Source organism: Pelmatolapia mariae, unplaced genomic scaffold, assembly GCF_036321145.2.
Source record: "Pelmatolapia mariae isolate MD_Pm_ZW unplaced genomic scaffold, Pm_UMD_F_2 NODE_ptg000293l+_length_84850_cov_1, whole genome shotgun sequence".
Lineage (NCBI taxonomy): Eukaryota > Metazoa > Chordata > Actinopteri > Cichliformes > Cichlidae > Pelmatolapia > Pelmatolapia mariae.
This window is the reverse complement of record NW_027051983.1, coordinates 40391-64237: the sequence shown is the minus strand read 5'-3', so window position 1 is coordinate 64237 and position 23847 is coordinate 40391. Positions and strand designations below refer to the sequence as shown.

At 39.5% G+C, this 23847-nt stretch overlaps 3 protein-coding genes across 4 annotated transcripts; 1 reads left to right on the top strand and 2 right to left on the bottom strand.

The window, feature by feature from the left end:
- Positions 1–21: 21 nt before the first annotated feature.
- On the bottom strand, positions 22–10398 carry LOC134622939 (ATP-dependent RNA helicase DHX15). The gene is made up of 14 exons (XM_063468220.1): positions 10226–10398; positions 7932–8274; positions 7564–7757; positions 7304–7463; positions 6207–6425; positions 5925–6092; positions 5187–5273; positions 4854–5003; positions 4041–4149; positions 3755–3946; positions 2062–2184; positions 1152–1342; positions 597–766; positions 22–494 (listed from the first exon to the last, which is right to left on the bottom strand). The coding sequence occupies exons 1-14, from the start codon at positions 10288–10290 to the stop codon at positions 377–379; spliced, it is 2289 nt and encodes a 762-aa protein (XP_063324290.1). The 5' UTR covers positions 10291–10398; the 3' UTR covers positions 22–376.
- Positions 10399–12504: 2106 nt separating this feature from the next.
- Positions 12505–14318, top strand: LOC134622942 (extracellular superoxide dismutase [Cu-Zn]-like). The gene is made up of 2 exons (XM_063468224.1): positions 12505–12630; positions 13170–14318. Exons 1-2 carry the CDS (start codon positions 12617–12619, stop codon positions 13801–13803), a joined length of 648 nt encoding a protein of 215 aa, XP_063324294.1. The 5' UTR covers positions 12505–12616; the 3' UTR covers positions 13804–14318.
- A 94-nt stretch (positions 14319–14412) lies between these two features.
- Positions 14413–23316, bottom strand: LOC134622941 (coiled-coil domain-containing protein 149-like). 2 transcript variants are annotated; one of them, XM_063468222.1, is made up of 13 exons: positions 23133–23316; positions 21776–21937; positions 21623–21661; positions 20366–20473; positions 20033–20149; positions 18777–18949; positions 18100–18172; positions 17912–17996; positions 17618–17765; positions 17049–17125; positions 16892–16927; positions 16652–16726; positions 14416–16556 (listed from the first exon to the last, which is right to left on the bottom strand). In XM_063468222.1, exons 1-13 carry the CDS (start codon positions 23181–23183, stop codon positions 16015–16017), a joined length of 1686 nt encoding a protein of 561 aa, XP_063324292.1. In that variant the 5' UTR covers positions 23184–23316; the 3' UTR covers positions 14416–16014. The 2 variants fall into 2 exon arrangements, with proteins under 2 accessions (XP_063324293.1, XP_063324292.1); XM_063468223.1 differs by lacking the exon at positions 16892–16927 and having other exon boundaries at positions 14413–16556.
- Between the last annotated feature and the right edge of the window lie 531 nt (positions 23317–23847).

Below are 23847 nucleotides of genomic sequence, written 5' to 3'. Positions count from 1 at the left end.
ACGGATCAAACTGTCTTTCGGATAACAGACTTTACTAATTAATTTATACAGAGAAATGAAGTCAAAGCTCATTGTTTTAAAGAAACAAAGCAAGCACAAATGTTTATGACTCAGCAGTTTCCTAAACAAAATTCAACCACATCTAAATAACACATTTGTTATTCCGTTTGAGTAATTACGACCGGGTCTAACCACTGTTGTTGACATTTTATCTGACGGTACACGTAGTTACAGAATTAACATTGATGGGGGGGGGCAAAGAAAATATTTTTAAAAAATAATCAAAAAGTCAAATTTGAAACATTAAGATACAATGAGAGAAAGATCTAAAACTAAAGTAAGCAGTTGTTTTTCCAGGACACTTGTTGGCTGTTGTTCAGTACTGGGAATACTCTTTGCTCTCTAGTTTGGCAATGATTCGCTCCAGCTGTCGCTTAGCTTCACATTGTGGGAAGTTACTCATTTCGTAGTACTGAGGTGCAATCTTCACCAGCCTGTAACAGAGACAGGAGAACATGAATGACCCCGTCACTCAGCTAACGCAACACATGTTAAAATAACAGCTTTTAGTGAGATCTTATTGCCTGTACACGTACCACTCTGGCTTGATGTCTGTGCATGTGCGGATGTAGTTCTTGGTGGTGAGGACAAACTCGTTGTAGAGCACCCACTCTGGTTTGTGGTCCAGGACTGTAGATGGGTGCAGCTGGACCACTTGGTTGTCTTTCACTGTGAGGTAATGGCCTGTGCGCTCCAAATGAGCCACCTGCAGGGAGGTTCAAAAGAATAATTTAAAAACGATAACAATAAAATCCTTTTCAGTTAATCCTTTTCAATACTAAGCCCACTAACAGGCTGATAGAAGTTTACTGTCAGAGAGGAACATTGACCACATTATCTGTTTTACCTGGGCTGAAAAGATAAATCAATCATTAGAAAATTGGGGTAACAGAATAATTTAGATCCATTCAAAATCAAAAGCAGCTTTCCCAATATACACATTTTTTGCTGTACTGTGTTTCGGTTTATGGCTGCAAAGGTTTTAACAAAACTCATGTGCGTTTGAGTCCAAACTGAACAACAGACTGTCCTCAAAGCATCCCAAAGCTCCTTCTTCTTCCTCCTCCTCCGAATCTATTAGGTCTGCTCACCTGCATGAAGAAGCCGGTGCAGAGCGCCCGTCGGATGTTGATGTAGTAATCTCTGCTTGTGAACTCCGTGCTCCGGCGAGGCAAGTTGAAGCGGTCCATGATCCTGGACAGCTGCTGCCGCACATTGTCGGCAGACATCAGCGAGCGGTAGTTGACAAAGTTGTCGTAGCACCACTGGTTAGACTCATGGTCTGGAAAAAGGCATGAGAGACATTCAAGTCTAAGGTGCTAACTAGGTCATCAAAATTGAACTAATCCCAAAAAAAGTTGTTAATAAAAAATAGATCATGACTCTTTATCTTTAAAATATGTCAGATGAAACATGTTTTCAAGCATAAATGTCTACAAATCATGTACTGAATTAGTCATTTTAAACAGAAATGATGCATGAGGACACAAAAACGCATATTCCTGTCACCTCAGTGGCTCTCAATAGGTTATACATTTGAGTCTTGTCACACAACACCTCAAATCTCTCTGTTGCTTACTAGCCTGTATGTAACAGAGAGGTTCATCTGTTCCCAGGAACATTCACAGTCAGATCCCTGAACCTTTGGAATAAACTGCCTGAGAAAATCTGGTCAGCAGAGTCAGTGCTGTCTTAGAAATCTCTGCTCAGGTTGGTTATCCAGAAGCCACCTGTGACTGTTTTAACAAATCTCATTGTATTCATCTACTGTATTTTTCTGCACAAATGCTCACATATCATATAACATTCAACCATTCTACTGCTCCATTATAAAAACATCTTTCTTCAGCACGTTTTCTTTAGCTTTAAAAGATCATATGTTGCATTTTCATCTTATTCTGCTGACCACAAAGTGTGTGTATTAAAAAAAACAAAAAACAAATTAATGCAGGTTTAACTTCATCATGCAGAAATCCAAATAAAACGTGGACTGATGCTCACTTTGTTTGAAGGCGTGATAGACGTTGAGCAGCGTCAAGTGGTCTCCATCAATGTGAGCAAACCTCATCTTGGACTCGTCTGCTGCCTTCTTAGCCTCCGTAGGACGGACAAAACACTGTGGGACTAAACAAGGTTGGTATGGGCCCCAACAAAGCCGCCCATAGGGATGAGTCAAACATTCACAGAAAAATGCAGCAAAGCCTATGATGCTAGGGCACTCGACACTGCTTGGGACAGGGCAGGACCACAAGCTCTATAAGAGGGAGCTGCAGTCTTTTCTCATGGTCATTCCCAACTGTAATGGTTACTAGCTCGTAGAGAGGGGTCATTTAACCACATCTGTAAAACAAGAGTTTTCACACAGCTGCAGAGTGTTAGGGACACCAACAAAGTTGAACCTTTCCAAAACTCACAGATCTTACTTTAGCTACATGAGTGTTAGGCCTTTTAGTAGATGGAAGACTGAAACACATCTGAGTTACATGTTACTCTACAGTGCAACATTAATTTTAAAAGTGTTACGTCAAAAAAGAAAATTCAATAAATATGAAAAACTTCCAAGTGGTGCCTGCCCTATCCACTTTCTTTAATGATGAAGCACTCATGAAAAACTCACTTTCTATTAACAAAAATGCAAGAAAAAAAAAACCCAAACAAAAACCTGAGATTTAAAGTTAAGACTTAATATATGAAGTCATATTGACCTACATGCCTGTGGCAAAAAAACAAAACAGAAATATGAGTATTTTATTGTCTTTTTCCAACTAATTCATTATTTCCTTATTTGTACTAAAATCAAAAATAAAGTCTCCAACAAACCACCCTGATGAATATATGATTCAATATAAATAACATCAGTTGTGACTAATACTGGCATGAAATGTGTCATATGTATTGACAAGTATCTGAAATATCAGACCGTTCAGTTGTCATAATCCTGGACAAGGCACTACAAACGATCTGCACTTGTTTTCTGAGTACTTTGTAAACATTAAGTCAGCGCTTAGTTGTTAAATCTTAAAAGGGGCATAAGTGTGCAGATTTGTACCCCCAGATCTCTTTTTTTTTTGGTCTCTACAAGAGCAGCTTTGCATGAGTCACAGTTTATTATTCATTCGTTACCCCTCAATTCTGATGGGGGCTGATGTCCTCACAGCCAGAGCTACGTAGCTTAGATAATCATATTAACGATATCTGCTCTCATTGAAATCAAACAAAGCCAGGAGTAGGGGAAAAACCTCAGAAATCAAGAGGAAATCACTTAGAGCAGTCTGAAGTTCAAGATTGTGTCTCACAAGGTTTGTTCACACAAATGTGGATCTCTGCTTTTAAAACTTTAGACTATTCAATATGAGCATCCCTCAGTTTGACAGTACATTTTATACATGAGACAGAATAAGGAAAAGGATAATAGCACCTCTTTAATAAGCCTTCTATACATCCCATCATTATTCAGTAAATTTATTATGCAAGACTTAGATAAGACTTGGTGGGCCCCATGGGATATTCTGTGTTTTAAATGGGTCGCAGCACTCTTGACTTTGGGAATGGCTGGTTTAGAGGAGTAGAAAATGTGCACAAACTGGACGTACATTGGGATTATTTTTAATACTACCTGTAATCAGAAGTGTTAACCCAAAGAGACTTGGCCTACAACAGGCAAGTAAGATGTCAGCCCAGTCCTGGGCATTACCTGACAGCATGGCAGTAATGGAAAGGATCTCGTTGGAGCAGTTAAACTCGCAGCTCGCAATGACCATCTTTGCCAGTTGGGGGTCCAGAGGAAATTCTGCCATCATGGAGCCCAGCTCTGTCAGGTCACCGTCATCGTTGAGAGCTGCCAGGTAGTTAAGCAGCTCAAGGGCCCTCATCAACGTCTCAGGAGCTGCATGGAGGAGAGACAGTGAGGTCAGCTAGCCATGGCTAACTAGCATAAAAGGACTATTTACAGTTCACAATAAGACTGCAGGCTGACTTACCAGGTGGATCCATGAAGTCGAAGTGGACGAGGTCATCAATACCCAGCTTTTTAAGCTGAAGCACTACAGATCCCAAGTTTGAGCGAAGAATCTCAGGGTATGTGTTATCCTAAAAAGGGACGATAATAAAGTCAAATATAATGAATGTTGTTATCCTGAAGAAGGAGCGAGCAGCACAAAGATTAACCTGATGCGGTGAAGTGAGGGGATTTGGGGGGCTAACAAGGGCAGAGCTCTTAGCATAATGTCTGAGAGGCTTTGTCACACAACATGAGCGACCTATGTACAAGGGCAAACTGTGGAGAAGACAACGCTGAATTTATATGGCAGATTGTTCACTTCGAAGGCAGCAAAGAGTTTAAATCTTTGTGCTTGAGTGATCACCATTCAAGCAATCTGCATGATCTACAAATGATCATGAATGTGAAGTGACTTCTGCAGTATTTACACTGTATAAAATCTTACTTCTTGACACTGCTGCATCCATATGAAGGCAGCAGTCTGATGGCAAGCCTCTAATTTAGGAAAGTTTACTACAATATAACTTTATTTCAATATTACAGGAATCAGGTTAGTCCAGCATAACTCAGTATTCGGTATAAAGTTTCCTTTCATTTGATGAGCTGTTGTCATTTTGGGCTTCTGTGATTCACACTGCCACTTCTTTGCAATAACCTCCAAACCAAAATTTCAGGTGCATTTGAAAATCTGTGTGTCCCAACGCCCCTCCATTTGCACTATGACATACAAGGTCCTTCACAGTATATTATGCCTTTATCCAAACCTCAACAACAACAACAAAAAATCACTTGCCTGCATCTCTGTTTTGTAGGCCTTCTCTGTGTAGAGACGGAAGCATTTCCCTGGACGTGTTCTTCCAGCTCGTCCTGCCCTCTGCTGGGCAGAAGCTTTACTGATGGCTGTAACGAGCAGAGACTCCACTCTGATTCGAGGATTGTACACCTAGACACACGTGGCAAAGCATGTTTAGGTACAACAGCTCTCATGATAGATTACTACAATGAGACGAAAAAAAACAAACAAAATCATAAACATCTACATTTCAGTCACTTTCACAACACTTAAGACCAAACTAATCATAAAGCTGAGCAATCAGTGCAATCAGGTGAGTCACTTTTGGTCTACCTTTTGTTTGGCAAATCCAGGGTCAATGACAAACACCACGCCATCAATTGTTAGAGAAGTCTCAGCGATGTTTGTCGACACCACAACCTGAGGGAAGAAGCAAAGTGATGTAAAATATTTGAAACCTGATAGGTGAGAATCTGTTTGTTTGTTTAAAAGGGGTTTCTGCACACAAAAGCAAAACTCATCCATTATATTTAGGCCACAGCACAGTATTGGCACTTTTTCTTTGCCACAAATGGCCTAAATGTGCATTTTTCTTAAAGACATAAGCTCCAACTTTAACTTGGCTGTGTCTTATCAATTTACTGTAGGAGCCAAATTACTTTTTGGAATGAACATTTTTTATTTAAATTAGTCTTTTTATCTTCTGTTATATATTATCCTTGGTCTGATCTACTGTGCATTATCAGAAATCATTTTCTTTTCTTTCCATTTGTAATACACACAGGGTTACATTTGCGTCCCAGAATCAGACTTCAGGAATACTTTAGTGCCCCCAAGTGTCAGTCAAAAAAAACCTACATCTTACAATGCAGGCTATTGAGATAATAAAGACAACTATGTAAATGACATGAAACTGCAATAACTTTAAAACTGATGCACAAAATGAATGTTATTGGTCATCATTATTCTCCACTAGCCTTAAAAACCATCTGCGAATGTAATACCTTCAGCAAATTTACAGGAAATGCATTTTAAAACCTTAATCTCCTTGACTTTATTTCAAACTTGTACCTTTCTTCCTATTGCACCATTTGGCTTCCTTGGAGGAGGAGGCTCAAAGATTCTTTGTTGCTGCTGTGGAGGCAACGTGGAATACAGTGGAATGATTTTGATGTCTCCGACCTCAGGACCCAGGTCATCTACCTCACGCTTGATCCGTTTGCATGCCTCATCAATTTCCTGAAAGAAAAAAAAAAAAAAAAGTATTATAACCTTGCATTTTGAATCAGTGGAGGGTGTGCTGCTTCAAATTAATGTCTACTGGAACTGTAACCTGAGCATTATGAGCTTTACCTCTTGACCGGTGAGGAAGAGAAGACAGTCACCTTCATCTTCCTCACACATATGAATCTGGATGACAGTGCGGATTGCCGCCTCAAGGTAGTCCCGCTCTGGCTCCGGAGTGTAAAAGATCTCAACAGGATGTGTACGTCCAGGAATAGTTAGAAGAGGACAGCTGTCAAAGTACACCTGGAACTTCCCAGCATCTAGTGTGGCACTCATGACAATCACCTGCACACAAAGTTTACATGTGGGTATATAAAATACTTAAATCTTACAAATATGTGCAATGGTATCATCTCTGTATGATATTAGTTGTATAGTGCTCTTAATGTTATTACATGGTAACAAAAGATGGAGCTTTTATGAAAATCCCTATGTATGCAATCATCCTTCTCTATACATTAAATACCCTATCTGCATTTTCTTCTGTCATTCACACAACTTCAAATCACACCAGAAACCTCTAAAAGTGGAGGTTTTAGTCTACCCCAGGTTTCTTTTTTGTTTTGTTTTTTTAAATTGACCAGATTCTCCACACTGTTCCAATTTCTGACTTCCTGTCTCTTCTGGTCTTTGTCCCTGGCTGGAATTCTAACCAGCGTCTTTAGTGGCCACATCCAATCCAGTTTTGTGTACAAAATTACATTTTCTGGGGATAACTAAAGTGATAACAAATTACAACCATGGCAAGCATCAAAGGCCACCTCCAGTAGACACTGCTTAATTTAACATGGCTAATGACCATTGACATGCTCCATTAGTGATATTTCCTACTGAACTGTCCATTTCCTACTGATGCATGAATGGCTAAACAAATCCTGCTGCTCTTTGCGTTTCTAACTTTACTACTGGAACATATTCAACTTGTGAGTGGTGTCACTCCTAAATCCAACATCCAACTTCTGAGGCAACTAGAAAGAAGCATAATTCACCTGGCACACCTGCTTTTGTTTTCCTTACAAAATGTTTTAAATATTCTGAGTAGAAATTAGATTTTGTTTTTAAATCAGCTAGATTAGTTTTTTTTTTTAATCTAGGAAGCACCTGTTTTTAAAGACATAGATACATTAAAATTATATCCCACTTGGGTGGAGAAAAAGAAATACCTTCAGATCTGATCTCTGACGAACCACTTCTTTCAGTACTCCCATCAGGATGTCTGTGGCCAGAGTTCTCTCATGAGCCTCATCCAGAATGATCACACCATATCGCTCCAGCAGTGGGTCATTCATGGCCTCTCTTAACAACATACCGTCTGTCATGTACCTGAAGAAACAACAATGCTTTGTTAGGCTGGGCTGCTCTGTGCCAGTGAAAAGCAGATTCTCTGAATCAAACCATCTCATTCACTCACAGCACCACTTACTTTAATATAGTCTTGGCAGAGCTACAATCCTCAAATCGGATGGAGTAGCCAACTTCCTGTCCAAGCATGACGTCCATTTCGTCCGCCACCCTCTGAGCCACACTCATGGCTGCTACTCTCCTGGGCTGAGTACAGGCTACTGCCCGCTTAGGACCAGGCAAGCCTCTAACCATATCCACACACCACTGTGGGATCTGCAGATTTAATCAAAGGTTGCAGAGAATCTAATAAAACCAATTCAAGATTATATCAATTTTTTAAAAATTCTATGCATTTACACTGTGCCATCACACTGTTGGCTTTTTTCAGCAAGGGCAGCAGAAGATTACTAACACATAAGAGACGCACCAATCTACTTGACTTCATACCTGTGTTGTCTTGCCGGAGCCAGTCTCTCCGACAAGCACAAAGCTTTGGTGACGTGTGATGATGTCAGTGAAGCTTTCCTTGTACTCCCACACTGGAAGCTGTAGCCTCTTCTTCAGGATCTCATAGTAGCGGGGAGTATGGGGCAGGTTGGTGAATGGGTTGATCTGCTGTTGTAGGACCATTTGCTTGAGCGGTGGTAAGGCTGAAGCAGCAGGTGTGCTGTTAGATGGGACACTAGATGGCTTTGGTTCTCTGTCCCGGTCTCTGTCCCGATCACGGTCTCTGTCTCGGTCCCTATCCCTCGAACGGTCCTCGCGGTCTCTGTCACGGTCCCGGTCTCTCCTGTCAACATTAGAACAGCACATCATTGTCAACATTCTAATTGTAAAAGAAATAATCAGGCTACAGTTTGCCATCTCAGGGCAATGAGAGTAAAGTTGGGACATTGTCCCATGTTTCCCATATTCAAGCATGCTTGATGCGTTCAACATGTTTAAACTGTGTACCGACCTTTTCACCACTTTAATTGACAGGCACTAAATGGCAGCCTATTGCAAATTTATTTGCCATAGTGAGCTTCCATCTCACCCTATCCCTTGCATCCTCCTCTATCGCACCCACTACACTACCCATGGATGTAATGAAGTCCTCCTTCACTACATCCATGAACCTCGTCTGGGGTCTTCCTCATTTCCTCCTGCTTGGAAACATCATACTCAACATCGTTTGTGCAATATATCTACTATCCCTCCTCTGTCTGCCTCTATAATTTTGTCTCCAAACTGCTTAACCTGAGCTGTCCCTCTAATGCACTGCCTATTCTGGTCACTCTTAATAAAAACCTGACATCACCAGCTCAGCCACCTACCTTTCTGTCAGTGCCACCATGTCCAAATCAGAGTCATAGCAGGTTACACAACTGTCTCATAAACGTCCCCTTTCACTCTTGCTGCCATCCTTCTGTCTCACACCACCCCTGACACTGGTCTCCACCCACGCCACTCTACCTGCACTCTCTTCTTCACATTTCTTTTCCTCAGTTCATAGCTATTTAAACTCATCCATCTTTACCATCTCTACTACTTGTAACTCCACCTTTCCACTTGTCTCCCTCTCATTCACGCACACATGTATTCTGTCTTAGTTCTACTGACTTTCATTCTTTTTCTCTCCAGACTCTCCTCCACCTGCTCTCTGCAGATCCGTCCTCTGTTATCATAGTCCACAGAGGATCCTGCCTGAACTCATCTGTCAGTCTGTCCATCACCATGGCAATCAAGCAGGGGCTCAGAACCGATCGCTGGTGTAATCCCACGTCCACCTTGAACCCAACTGTCACTCCTTTGCATTCTTCATCGCTGTCCTCATACTTATGATTTTATGTTGTTTTATTTTAAAGTTATAAAACGAACCTGACACTAGTCTGTTTAAATTATGATCTTATAGCAGTGCATCTTCTAAACTATCTGACGTTTATTTTTGCATTTAGACAGATACTGACATATCTGCAGTGGGTGCACACTGTCAGTTTAACAAGCACACACAGTTACAGCAAATGTTTCTAATATCACATCAAATACTTTGAAGGCTTTAAAGTTTATATGTTTATTTATTTTTATACAAATTGTTTACAATTAATGGGTCACAATATACTTATTTGCAAACTGTCGCTATTTAGCCTACTTTTACTGGTAATTTGAACAGTCAATCTCAATGAAATCCTGCAAATTTAAAAAGAATTGCCACGATTTCTTTCGCATCTGTAAGTCTGTTGTGGAGGTTTTCACTGAGATAAACACACACGAGCACAACGTAAAACATGTGAGTGCTAAGAGACGCTAAAGTTTCTGCTAGCTTAATCGGCGCCAAGGACAATTTTAGTTCGCAGCTAGTATAGTACAACATTAGATGGCTATTTTAAGAACCAAATCACAGTCTTTTAAATCGAAGCCACGGCTGGCTAGCTGAACCAACACGGGTTAGATAAGGAGCTATGTTAACGTTAGCCAAACACACGTGCCCCCGCTACGATGAAGGTAACGTTGATGCTTCGTTTGTTAGCCCAACGTCTACGGTATTTTTTTTAATACAAGCACTTAGCACGTTTCTGTTCGCGCTGCACGATCATTCAGGTGCTATCAAGAAACAGCGAATAAAGCAGAGCTACAGCATGAGCAGCTTAGGGTTATATTTTCTCAGCTCCCATCTTCCATCCATGGTGACCGAGAGCGGCAGCTAGCAGTTAGCTTGTACCCGACTAGTTTGAGAGCGATAACTGTGGGACTTCACTCACCCGTCGGACCTCTTCTTACTGGAGGAGTAGTCATCACCCAAATCCAAACGATGTCTTTTTGACATCTTAAAGGTAAAATGTGGCTTTCTGTGAAACAATTAACGCGGGCACAGTTCTACCCGGCAGGTTATATTTCCTGATTCCTGTGCTCCAAGTTCTCCGACCGGAGTATTTTCTTCTTTTCGTATTTGTGTAACACAATTTCAGCAAGCGCCACCTGCTGTTGTGGAGTCTTCACTGGTGTTTCCACGGCAAGTTCTTTCAAATGGATTTTCACTTATTATCAAAGCTCTATATAGTCATATAACCAGATAATACTTTTTATTTTCTATTGGATTTCAAAGAAATTTGGCACATTAAAAAACAAGCAAATAAAAACACGTTTTTTGCCCATTTGTTTGAGCTACCGGTCCTTAAACAATGAATTTGATAATCGTACCACACAGAAAATCAGGCACATCTATTTTTTATTACGCAAACAGATGTTTTAGAAGTGCTGGTAGGGACTTATAGTCACTGGGGGAAAATTCTAGGCCTAATCATTAACAAAATGATATATTTTTTTTTACTGTTCATATGGATGTAACGTTTTCAGTGGGAGAAACATTTTGTCACTCATCCACCGAAACCTTATGAACAGTACAGATTTACTTACTTGGATGATTGTTCATGGATCAAAATATTTCTTTTTACTCTACTTTAAAGTCATATGAAAGGTTTTCCCATGGGTTCTATAAAGTCCTGTAAAAAAAAAAAAGACAAAGAAATAGTATACACTACATTTAATTAGCTTGTAGAACCGTCTTTAGCTGCATTTGCCTTTATCAGTGTCGTATATCACTGTGGAGGAATTATGGCCCACTCTGCAGAGTGCTTCATTTCATTGAGGTTTACATTCATTGGTTCATGCACAGCTCTCGTAACGCCCCACCACACCGGCCATTGCAACACTACGATTCTTTACTTTGTCAGACACTCTGCTGTAGATTTGCTGGTCTCCTTGGGTTCATTGTCCTGTTGCGTGATCAGTTTTTTGGCTAAGATGGGCTCACATTTGACTACTGAATACTTTGGTATACAGAGGACTTTATGGTCAACTGACTGCAAGGTGCCCAGGCCCTGTGGCTGCAAACTACTGCAAATCATCACCCCTCATCACCCCTGAAGTGTTTGTGCTGATATGCTATGTTTGGTTTTCACCAAATGTGGAACTTTGCATTATTGCTTAACATCTCCACTCTGCTCCAATCTGTCCAAAGGACATTGTTCTACAGGAGTTGTGGTTTGTTCAGCTTTGTAAACCTAAGTTGTGCTGTCATGTTTTTCCTGGAAAGAAGACACTTTGTCATTGACACCCTTCCAAACAAGCCATACTTGTTCAGGCTTATTCTATTTGTACTGCCATGAATGTAAACATTTAACATGCTAACTGCTCTTGTTTTATTTAGCTATTTATTTTTTAATACATTTATGAACTTATGTATACATTTGCTGGGATATCCACTCCTGGGAAGACTGCGGCACCTGAATGCTCCAGACCAACAAACTGGCTTTTATGGAAGTGCTCACACTTTCTGACGATTGACTATCAAGTGTATTTGATTAGGAACATCTGGCTGCTCTTAATTCCTGTGGGAGCAGTAATAGATGTACTTAGTTTTTCATAGGACTCTGTGCTGTCCTTTCATTTTAAATAATAATAATAATAATAATAATAATAATAATAATAATAATAATAATAATGGGCACAAGTGCGAAACAAGCAACATCAGGCTGACCCTGTCAGTTTGCGCCCTCTCCCAAATCACGGACAAACGTGGTTGGAGAACGTGGTACATTGAGCGTTAAGGTTTCTATGAATCGAGTTTACACAGACGTGATTATGCTCTTATCAGGCAAAACATCCTCGGTTTGTTAAAATGACTCCGTCTGATACCACGTGAGAACAATAAAATATATCATTTTCTGTTGTTTCCCACAAACTGAACGGTAATGTAACGATTCTCATCTTTCACTTTTTCACAAAAGTAAAACATCCTTACTTCCACGTCTACTCAAAAGCCTTTTTTTCCGACTTTGTCAAAGTAAATCAACAATAAACTACCTAATATATTTTCTGTTTTTCATGAGATTATTGTTCTGAAATCAGCCATATTTTTGTTAGTCTCAACTGCGGGGTCGAATATTTTGAGGTTTACTCATCAAATCATCAAAAGACGTGTCAAGTCCCTTGCTCCACCCTCGCCAAACAGCAACGCCCATTCGTTCACAAGACTTTATACAACATTGTTTGGAAACGCTTTGCATCCTCACCCTGCAGACTGCAGCGCTCGGCTTGTGAAAACCATTACGTTTAATTTACAGCCTTTTCTGCGCCTTTTACAGGTGACCATGCATCGATACGCGTAAGTGGACTTTGTTTGGCACTGTGTACTTAACTTTATTTGCATTCCTGCGAAATTTAGTCTGTCTAGTTAGCCACTTGTACTTTTGGGCGATGTTGTGTGCGCCTAAAAACATCGTCAGAAAAACATTAACTGAGAGGCTTTTGAGTGCCACTTTGTCCTCAGACTTAGAAACACTGAAGTTTTACATTAAAGTAAATTAAAGTACACCTTATACATAGATGCAGATGAAGATTGTAAATAAAAATTATGTAAAATTGTCCTATGATATAAGAGAGCCTCGTTTAAGCCCTGTGTAGAGTTGAGTTTTAGCAGTTACATAACATGTCAGCGATAATAATTACATAATTATAGCTTCCCCAGTGTGGATTCTTAACAATAGCAATATTTCTGAATGTCCTGCTGTATTGTGAAATGCAATAGCAGGACATTTTTTACCAAGGTGAACAATCTAGATATTGACTTAATTGGTCTATAGTCACTAATTGTCCTTCATGCCAGAGGGGTCTTGTCCTAATATTTTTTTTAATATCTTACAGGTCAGTGGGGATACTGGAAGCTGCTTTGTTGGTTTTGCTGGCAGGCTGTCAACAATGTGTCTTAGCATCCAGCGACACATTGGCTCCAGAGGTCTTGCAGAACAACGGCACCCTGTATGCAGTCTGCAAGGTGAGACCCAGCACCTCTCTCCCGGAGGACCTGCCCAAAGTGTACGGCCATGTGCTGTTCAAGCAGGATCATCCTCAGGAGAAAGTCAAGGTCCTTCTCCGATTTAGTGGCTTCCCCAGAGACGGCAGTCCGGAGCCCAGAGCGGTGCACATCCATCAGTATGGAGACCTGAGCCGGGGATGTGACTCCACCGGTGGCCACTACAATCCATATGGTGTAAATCACCCTAACCACCCTGGAGACTTTGGAAACTTTGAGCCCCAGCAAGGGAAGATTAATACAATGCTAGAATCTGATGCAACACTGTTTGGAAGCCTGTCTGTGTTTGGGAGAGCAGTGGTGATTCATGAAAAGATAGACGACTTAGGGCGTGGTGGAGACGCTGGGAGCCTGCTGCATGGAAACGCAGGCCGAAGGCTCGCATGCTGCATTATTGGGGTTTCGTCCCCCAATCTCTGGAATATGAACTTTAAGCAGTACTCCAGGCGGCTGAGGAGGAATTAACCTACAGTAGTGTAGGTACTTCCAGTTTGATACCAAGAAAAAAATAACGAGGTGGTTAAACCCACATCCTGCCAAAATGCATAGTAGCTTCTTAGAAGTATTAGAAACATGCTTTAATAATTGTTCAAGAGTTTTCTTACTACAAATTAGCATAATTATGGTGTTCAATATTAGTAATGGTACAGTTGGTTGGTTGGAGTATCAACAAACCAAATATATGATTGGACTCCATCAGCAGATTCTCTCTCAGCTTATCCTGGTCCTTAAGTTGTGACCAAAATTATTGAAATAAATTTCAGTACCATCAGCCTCAGCTGTGCTGTCTTTGTAGCTTGAAGTTAGTTAGTCGTCTTGTGTAAAAATAAATAAATACAGAATACATACAAATGCATACAAATACAATGGTTTTTAAAGTCAAAAGCAAAAAGTAATTTACACAAATTTTCTAATAAAAAAATAAGATCAAGATGTCAGTGTGTTATATTTCAGGAGGAGCTTCGAGAAATGACTCTTGTAATTATCAAATGTCTGTCAATAAATGAAGTCAGATAAAAGAAACAACCGAGACTGTCTTTATTTACTCAGTAGCATGCTGTCATATAGCATTTAACACATATTTGAATGAATAAAAGAAATGAAATCTTTATTTCCAACATATAAGTAACAAATGTTAATAAATATTAAAAAATGGTTATGAAATAAAGAAAGCCATTATATTAAATAAACTCCACAGACTGATCTCCTATAAAATACTGACCATTTCCTGTAAGGAAAGGAGTAGAAGGAAGCAAATGCTTTCCAATTCCTACTTCCTGTTTAAATCATATTTCTGTTTTTGGTTATAGAGCATAATATATACCTGTATCTATAAATAAATGTACCTATACAACAATCTAAAAATATTTTTATATCTTTATGCACAGTATAACCATCATATCACCTCACAATGTTCAACCCAAATATCCACGCAGAGTTTAATATTTAATACTCTGCTTCCATATACTGCTTTATAAGTGTTTTTTTTCCATGTATAATTTCTTAAAACTGATTTATATTTGTGAACATTTTCAAAACCCTTCTCCATATTATTCCACAAATTCACTGCACAGGTTAATTTGAACAAGCTCTTCTTTGTTGTTCACCCTATTTTTTTTTTTTTTTTAGCTCTCCTCTCAGATCATAACCCCATTTTTTATTATGCTTTCTGATAACATATTGCTTATTCTGTACATTATCTGACCATTCTGTAATATTTGATGTGATAAAAAAGCACCACTAGAACATGTAGTCTCTGAACGTTAACCATTTGAGTTAGCTTTTACATTGTTGACATATCACATCATACGGTCTCATGAACTCAGTGTTGTCATATGCGGCTTTGCTACACGGCTGATTATACGCTGCGAATGTTAAGTAAAGCAGAAGGTTGGTTTGTGCTTGGTTCACGTGGGGAACATCGTATTTAGAACAAGCACACTGTGCTTCCTGTCATCTTTGTCAAATTGCTTTTATCCTCGTGATGACTGAATTAAATCATGCCAGGGCTGAATTCTTGACAGTAAGGAACCGGTTCATGACCTAACAAAGGTCATTTAAAAGATCATCATTAACTCCTTTTTATTATGTGATTTAATCAGCAAAAGAATTCCTACACCTAAAGCAGACAACTCTGTAAATGTTACCTTCAAAAGGAGAAAGAAACCTTTAAGTATAACACATATAGCACCGATGCATGCATCTTTTTTGCTACTTATTTAATAAGGAGAAATCACTGTTTTGCCACATTAGATATGCAGACTACATGAAATGTGTGAGTGAATGAATGAACCACGTTTTAAAACTCTCAGAGAAACTCTCACAGGAGTGAATATTATTACTCCTGTGAGTATGGTTTGGGGGGTGATGAATCACAGGTGTCCAGTTACTTTTGGTCACATTGACATCAGTTCAAAAGCTGGTGCAGAACTCAGACAATGGACCGAGTGAAAGCAGAGAAACATTAGAGCATCTGAAGAGTATCGTTAATACTCTTCAGTTTGGTAGGAGTCACTGTTGATTCATTCACACTCATCTGAAATCTAATATGCTGTTTTCCAAAGATTAGTTTATCAGTTTTTTTGATTTTTGAATTATTCAAAAAATAATTAAAGAGCTTTGTGGATTTTGTAAATACTTTAATTAGTTTTGTTTTTTTCTTAATGCTGTGAGACATCACAACTCCTCCTGACTACTGCAAACATCCACGGTAGTCAGGACGTCCTCCTGCTGCTCTTCGGGGGCTGTAGTAGACACAGTAGTAGATGATGTAACGTGACTATTTCTCTCTATTACATTACTCTCGGTTTCAACACTTTCCCCCCCTACAGTGCATTCATCTGACTCCTCCTCTCCTCCAGCTGTTGGGACTGAGTTCTCTGAGAGTTGCTGTGAGTGGCCGGGGTCTGAGGGATCAGGTCTGTTCAAGTATTTCACATCAGCACTGGAGTCACTCAGACCCTCCTCTTCTGTTGCGAAACTGGTAAAAACTGCGGTGCTTTGTGATTGGCCACTTTCCTGGCACTCCTCACTAGCTGGCATTTCTGTTTGAGGCCTTGAGGACTCTTGCTCGTCCAACTGTGGTGAGCAGTTTTGGTTCGAGGCCTCGACACACGATGATGGTGTTGGTGCGTCATCTTGAAAATCTGACGCAGCTGCTGTTACACTGTCTTCTGGAGAGCTCTCGTGCTCAGCTAGTTTGTTTGACCTCTTGTCACCTTTAAGAACAAATCAGAAAAATAACATTCAAGAAATGCAGCTCCTATTTTGACTGCTGTTGACCAATAGAGGAATAATTCCACTGAATAATCACCGTTCTGTCCCGGAGAATCAGATGGATCGGTCGAATCCACTAGCTGCGTGTTCAGGATGATGGCGTCTCTTCCCCCTGTTATCACAAAACAGTCAAAGTAAGCTTTCAGAAAAGTGGTTTACATAAACAGCTACTTAAAAAGTGTTGGATTAGATAGCGACAAGCAGTGTTGGTAGATATGAGAAGAAGATTAAGTTGAGAATTTATGACGTAGATGACATTGTTTTTGGAGAAACATACTTCCACATATCCCCAGAGACACATTATAAGTCAGGCCTCCAGGTAGCAAGAAGCAAAAGGGCAGAAAAAGGAAGAGGAATTTTTGTAAAAACAGTATTCTTAGCACAGGTTAGAGTGATATGCACATGTCTCAGTATATTGAGACAATTATAATAACCTGGAAGGCTCCATAATCCGGACATCTCCAGTGTTTTTAGTTTCTTCTCCAGCTCGGCTACTCGATTTCCAAGAATCCTAATAGGAAAAAAGGATATTGCAGTTGACACATCATTACATCAAGAAGTGAATTGGCTAAAAATCTACAGCCGAGGTGTCAAATAAAAGGCCTGGGGGGCAGAATCAGCCTGGCAAAGACTCAGTCTGGAGATTTGGAAAATGTGAAGGAGGGCATACATTTTGGACTATTAACTTAATTTTCAGAAATTTTGCAGGCTTTACTACTAACAAAGACTCCTCCAAGGCCATTTATACTAAACCAAGGTAAAGAACAAAACAAAACGAAGTTTTCTGTGACTTAACAATAACGTTCTGCAGGACAGTCTGGGCAATGGCACGCCAGAGCTTTTTCTGTAATTTTACACATTTATTCCTTACAATTTAAGTCCAACAGCTCATGCTGACAGATTTCTTTCATTTACTACAGGAGCATTTATTTATAATGCAGTTTGACACCCGTGATCTATGGAGCACATAATAAGAGTGCGAGTGATGTCTGAATTTTAGTACTTGTTGATTTGGCGCTGGTGCTGAATCACCATGTTTTTCTCGTGGATGGTTTCCAGCAGAGCTGTGGCGAGAGATTTGAGGTCTGAGATGGACTGAGGAGTCACCGGCAAACTGCAGCCGTTTTCTTCAGACAGCAGCAGTTCCTTCACTGCAAGCACGTCACGAGCCACGGTTAAAAGAAACAGCAGTCATCATTTCCCATGAGACACTGAATAAAACTGAACTCACACATTTAAAGGGTAATATGTGCATAATAGAAAGTGTAGATGTTTGAACTAGCATGATTCCTCTGACCTTGTTTAGCAGAAAGCACGCCAGTCAGAGCACTGCTGTTGGGCTTTCCACTGATTTTAGAGGTCTTCCTACACTCCAGGGCACTCTGACATCAGCAGGAAACAGTTTGGAGAAAAGAAAGAGTTTTAAAAAAAAAGATAACATACAATAAATATATATGAAATTACAGGGAAAAAAACTGCAACTACCTTGTACTTCAGCAGATTTGTCTTGAGCAAGTTGACCTCTTCTTGAAGTTGATTAAGTCGCTCATGCAAATACCTGAAATGTCAGAAACCACAAATGCTGTTCAGTTTAACCTGTTTCAACAGTAGAGAAGAATTTCAACTGCAACTCAGTAAATTTTTATCTAAATTCTGTATATATAGATCAGGCACAGCATTATGACCCTATTTGTCCCTGGACAACCCACAGATGCTTGATTGGATTGAGATCTGGGGAATATGGAGACCAAGTCAACACTTTAAACTTGTTGTTGTGATCCTCAAACCTCAAACCATTCCTGAACTATTTTTGCTTTTGTGTCAGGGTGCATCATCCTGGTGAAAGAGGCCAGAGCCTTCAGGGAATACCCTGAACTATCCTTATGCTTGCGTATTTTTCCTGCTTCCAACACATCAACTCTGTGGACAAAATGTTCACTTGCTTCCTAATATGTCCCACTCACTAACAGGTACCACAATGAAGAGATAATTAGTCTTGTTCATTTGATCTGTCAGTGGTCATAATGTTATGTCTGATCAGTGTAACTATATATTGCAAGATAGCACGTGTACATGAATAGACTTTTGAAAATCACTGCTTCAACATGCCAGCCAATCACAGAGGTACTACTTAAAATGATATTTTTAAAAGAGCAACAAACCTGTTCTCCATGCAGAGCGCGTCAATGTCTAAGATGCGGACATCATCATTCCCTACTATGTGGTTCATCTCCACATTGAGACGATGAGCCTTCTGTTGAAACACGTCCCGCTCTGCTCGAACATCCTGCAGCTCATCCGTGAGCGACTTCACGCTGTTCTCCAGCACCTCGTTCTGCACCCAAACAAGATTCAGGATGTAGAACAATTTTATCTAGCAATACAAGTCTCTTCTTGTCAAATATATATCATCTTCTCATTAAAAGTGGAACTCTAACTAATGCGAGGACCTCCTTGAAACTCCAAATTTTATTATTATTTCCTGAAATTAATCCATTGTTGAGGGATTTGACGTACTCAAAAAACAAATTAAACTTTATACAACCAGCAGAATTGCTTAAAGTTGCCGACAGTTTCGCTTGTGGCTATGCATAAAAGGTTTACTAGCACCCCGTTCCTGCATTTTTGTGTTCTCTTTTCCCCATTTACAGTTGTTGTACACTAAATAATGCCGATCCTTCAGAATCAATCAAACTGGCTTTTTATTTGGTCTAATCAAAATGCTAAATAATGTGAATTTTGATATTTTGCCAGCCATTTCATCTATAACTCAGACGAACATCATCGGATCTCCCCCAAGCTTTACATTTTTGTTAAGAGAAGAGGTCTGCAAGCAAATATTCGGTTATAATCCTAGCGCCACCTTCTGGCAACAGAAATCTGACTTAAGGGACAGATTCAATCCAATTTGGATGAAATGTACATGTTGTGCTTGACATATATTTACATCTATCTGAAGTATAATTACTGGTTGTTCTGCAATGTCACATAGCAGACATAGATATGGGATATGCAACCTCGCTGCACAGCATCTATTAAGTGTCACAGCTTAAAGAAATCTAATTGCCCCCAGTGTTAGCAGCTTTAATATTCACCTTTAAACTATCATACTTTTTTAATCATATTCGTCTGATACTGAAATGGTGACCTTGTGACAGCTAACAAAGGGTGAAAACACTGGGTTAGATTTCACTGAAATGGAAATAGGGTTCATGTGATTGCTTTTAAAATAAATAAAAAAAATACTTACAAATAAAATATAAATAAATATAAACTTTCTTTTTCTAATGCAAGAACCAATTAGAACTATTAAATGCCAGTATATAATGTATATAATAAGTGTAAATGTATATCATAAAAAAGTGAACCATTATGTGAATATCAGCTGAATAGTCAAAATCAAGCAGGGGGCTCTCACCTGCTCTCTCGCCCTTTCTAACTGTTTGACCAGATCTTCTCGCTCATGCGCGGGAAAGTGTCGGGCGCCGACCTCTTCGTCTCCCAGCCTCTGTTTGGTGATGGTCATCCGTAGAAGCTGTGATAGCACAAAGTAAGAAAAGTCTCAACTAAGCTACAATTATACACCTTTGGTGTGTTTGTACAGTACAATTTGAAACCTGTCCTTAAAATAAACAACACTCATCCACTTGATCGTTACTTAGACTGACAAATAAATGTACAAAGGTATGTTGGAAATGTATTTATGAATAATGAGAGGCAAATATTCAGCAAATATACATTAGAAACATACCTTGTTATCACCCTGAGCTTCCAGTAGTCGCTGTTTCAGCTCCTTCACCTCCTCGGACAGCTGAGAGTTTCGCTCTCTGGAGTCTGTCAGTAGCTGGGCTAAATTCACCTGATCATGAAGTAAATACAGAGACATGTTAGCCCAATGTGTCAAGTTGGTTTGTGAATATATATATATATATATATATATATATATATATAGAATAGAAGTCTTCCAGGTACAGCGCCCACCAGATAATGTACTTGGAAAAAATGAGCTTCTATCATTCCAATTTGAAACATTAGGTTCAAACAAGCAAACGTAAAATTCTTAAAAGGTTTGTGGTTAAATACGTTTCCCAAATCTTTTTCTTCTTCTGTGTAATCTTTGAGAGAAAACAGGTTAAATTCTTTTAAGGTTTTATTTTCTTGTCCTTCTTGTTTTTTCAGTTTTTATTGTTTATATTAAGCACACTGAGTTTGAATGTAAAGAAATGCACCATAAAAATAAAATTGTCATTACATTTTTTTTTTTTAAATCTGTGATTCATTCAGTGGTGACTTTGTTACTGTGTCATTAACCAACAGTTTTATATCAGAGAGCAACATGTGAGAACATTGTGTGTGTCATGCTATGACACATTATGATAAGTAGTACACACCCATGCTACAGCACTGTTTGGGCTGTTCACGCTGTTGACTGTGAAATGAAAATGATACCATCCTTTTAGAAGGTGCTGTACTGTAGGCGCATAAACACTAAAGCTGGGTGATTTGAGCTTGTTGCTAAGTGGTTTCTAGGTAACACAATGAATATATAATACATAACTCAACTTTTGTTGATATAAATCAGACGTTACCATCGTAAAAATAAAATGATACAATGACTTTATAAAGTTTTAGAGGAACATAGCTAAAAATGGATCATTTTAGGATGTTGGCACTTCATGCTAGGAAGCATGATGAGATCTTAACATCCAATACAGATAACGACCTTCAGATACGGATAAGAAGTTTGTGGACAAACAGACAGAGATCTGATGTATTATTCTAAGATAAAGCTGCTGTAATTGTTAAACAAAGAGCGCCGTGGAGATGTTAGTAGTTAGGAGTAAATATTAGTAGTAAAGCTTTAAGCATCCCATCCAAAGAGATCTCTAACTTGTGACCACATTACTGACTTTGCTGAAAGTCTCCAGCATCACTGTGAAATGCAAGTGTATCAAAGTACAGTTAAGACAGTTCTGCATGCAGTGATTAGCATTTTTAAATCTCTTACTTGATTCCTTTTCTCTGGAGGCAGAGAAGGATCTCCATCCTGTCAGTGACACAAAGACAAAGGAAGTTGTCATTAGATGCCACAAAGTTTAATAGCAGTAGTTTTTATCCTCCGCTCTGATGCATCTTTTACAACGGCGTCAGATCAGCTTACAATGAGTTCTCTGTACTTCTTCTTGAGTCCCTGGTGTCGCTCACGGAGCTGGTTGGCCATCAGTTTGTACTGATCCCTCTCCTGCTGACAGGTGTCCAGCTCTTTAGACAGAATCAGAAGAGCTTCTTTCTTACTCTCCAACTTCCGCTTACAAACCAGGAACTGCAGAGAAAGAAAGGTTTTGAGGAAAAATAAAAGGTTCTGGCATGTAGTCAATATAACGTTATTTGATTATTTGAGGGCTAAAGAGTTCTCTAGTCATCATTAAAGATCAAATTCACTGTGAAATATATAAAAGAAAAGAAAGAAAGAAAAAAAAAACACATATATACTACTATAGTGACACAAAAACTTTTTCTGATGGTAAAAAATAGCAACAGTTTGCGTTGCAGCTCCTTGTTACTTTAACTACTTGTCCATCTGATGTTTTTGGTTAAACATTTTCATACACAGAAGAGCATCTCTAAATGCACAATACATCAGATCTTGAAGTAGATGGGCTACAGCCGCAGAAGACCACACAGGGTGCTACTCCTGTCAACTAAGAACAGGAAACCGAGGCTACAATGCCCTCTGACCCTTTGTGAAAACTAGTTTCTTGAGCAGGAGTTCACTGTACTCAAATGGCCTCCACATTCACCGGATTTAAGTCAAATAGAGAGAGATGGTGGGACAGGAGCTTTACATCATGGATGCGTGATGCTAGCATGTAAATATGGACCAAAATGTTTCCAGTACTCTGTCGAATTAATGTCATGAAGAATTAAGGCACTTCTGAAAGGAAAGGGGGTTCAACCCAGTGCAGGGTGTATCTAATAAAGTGGCTAATGAGTGTATGTCTGCAAAGTATTGCACAACCAAAGCTGTGGACAAAAATAGTAGCATGAAGAATAAACTAGGATAAAACTACTTCAGTAGCTTAAATGCAAAGCAGTTCAACACTGACTGCACTCAAGTGAAATACTCGAGCAAACACGTTTATATGCAGCCATCTGAACGTGTTTCTTCATTAAAGCTGCAACTTTCAGTGTGGTGCAAGTCAGTAACTTTACAAGGCAAAGGGCTCTGCAGGCGCAAGGAAACTCCAATCTGCTTCCTCATACATGTGCAGTCTTTGCAGGTAAGAGAAACCACAGCAGCTGAGACTTAATCCCGTGAGCTCGGATTAATGTGGACACAAGTGTTTCAGTGGATCCGAACAAGCGATAGCAGGCAGAACTCAAACACAGTGAAACGATCATGTACGCCACAGTATTTTAGCCGGACAGGACACCTGTCCCACAATTAGTGTGCGTCAGTGAAGGTTTTTTTACGCTCTTTCCTCATTCTCGTCCTTTCTGCGTCTTCGCAGTCTCACCTCACTGACCAGCCCCTGCCAGTCACTTTCGCTCCTCCTGGACGGATCCATCGCGTCCTGCGGCGGAACAAAGGTTACCCAAGCACAGTGAGTTTCACAGAAGCATCACCGCTCTGCATCTGCAGAAATCAGAGCCAAAACCGATTAAAGCGATCGAGAAACGCAATTTGCATCACTTCCGTCCGTCTCGACGTCAGAAAAGCGTCACGTCGCATTTACAGAACCTCGTAAAACAGAAAGAGACTAAAACAAAATAACCAAAACGGAACGAGATGCCTAACAGCTGAGCTGTTGTATGTGTTTATTATAGTAATCACCCCCAAACAAGTAAGATAGCGTGACAAATGATGTATTAGGCAATAAATGTCCCTTTATTTATAAAATAGTCAATACGAATTGGGGTAAAAATACTTGTTTCTCTGTTTTGTTTGTTTGTTTTTTATAGGTTAACTAGTGCCAAATCATGAAAATAAGATGGTTTAACTTTATTAAAACGAAGGCAGGCATTAACAATGTCAGCATACAGCTGATCTCTATATTTTATTTCAAAATGTGTCATTTTATCAGATGTCATCAAGATTTTAGTATTGTTGTTGTTGTTGTTGATAATGGTTATGATGATGATGATGATGATGATGCTGTAAGACTAAAACTAACTGCACTGTTGAACTGAATAAATATGCAATAGCCATTTGAGCTTCCTGTGTCCCAAAAT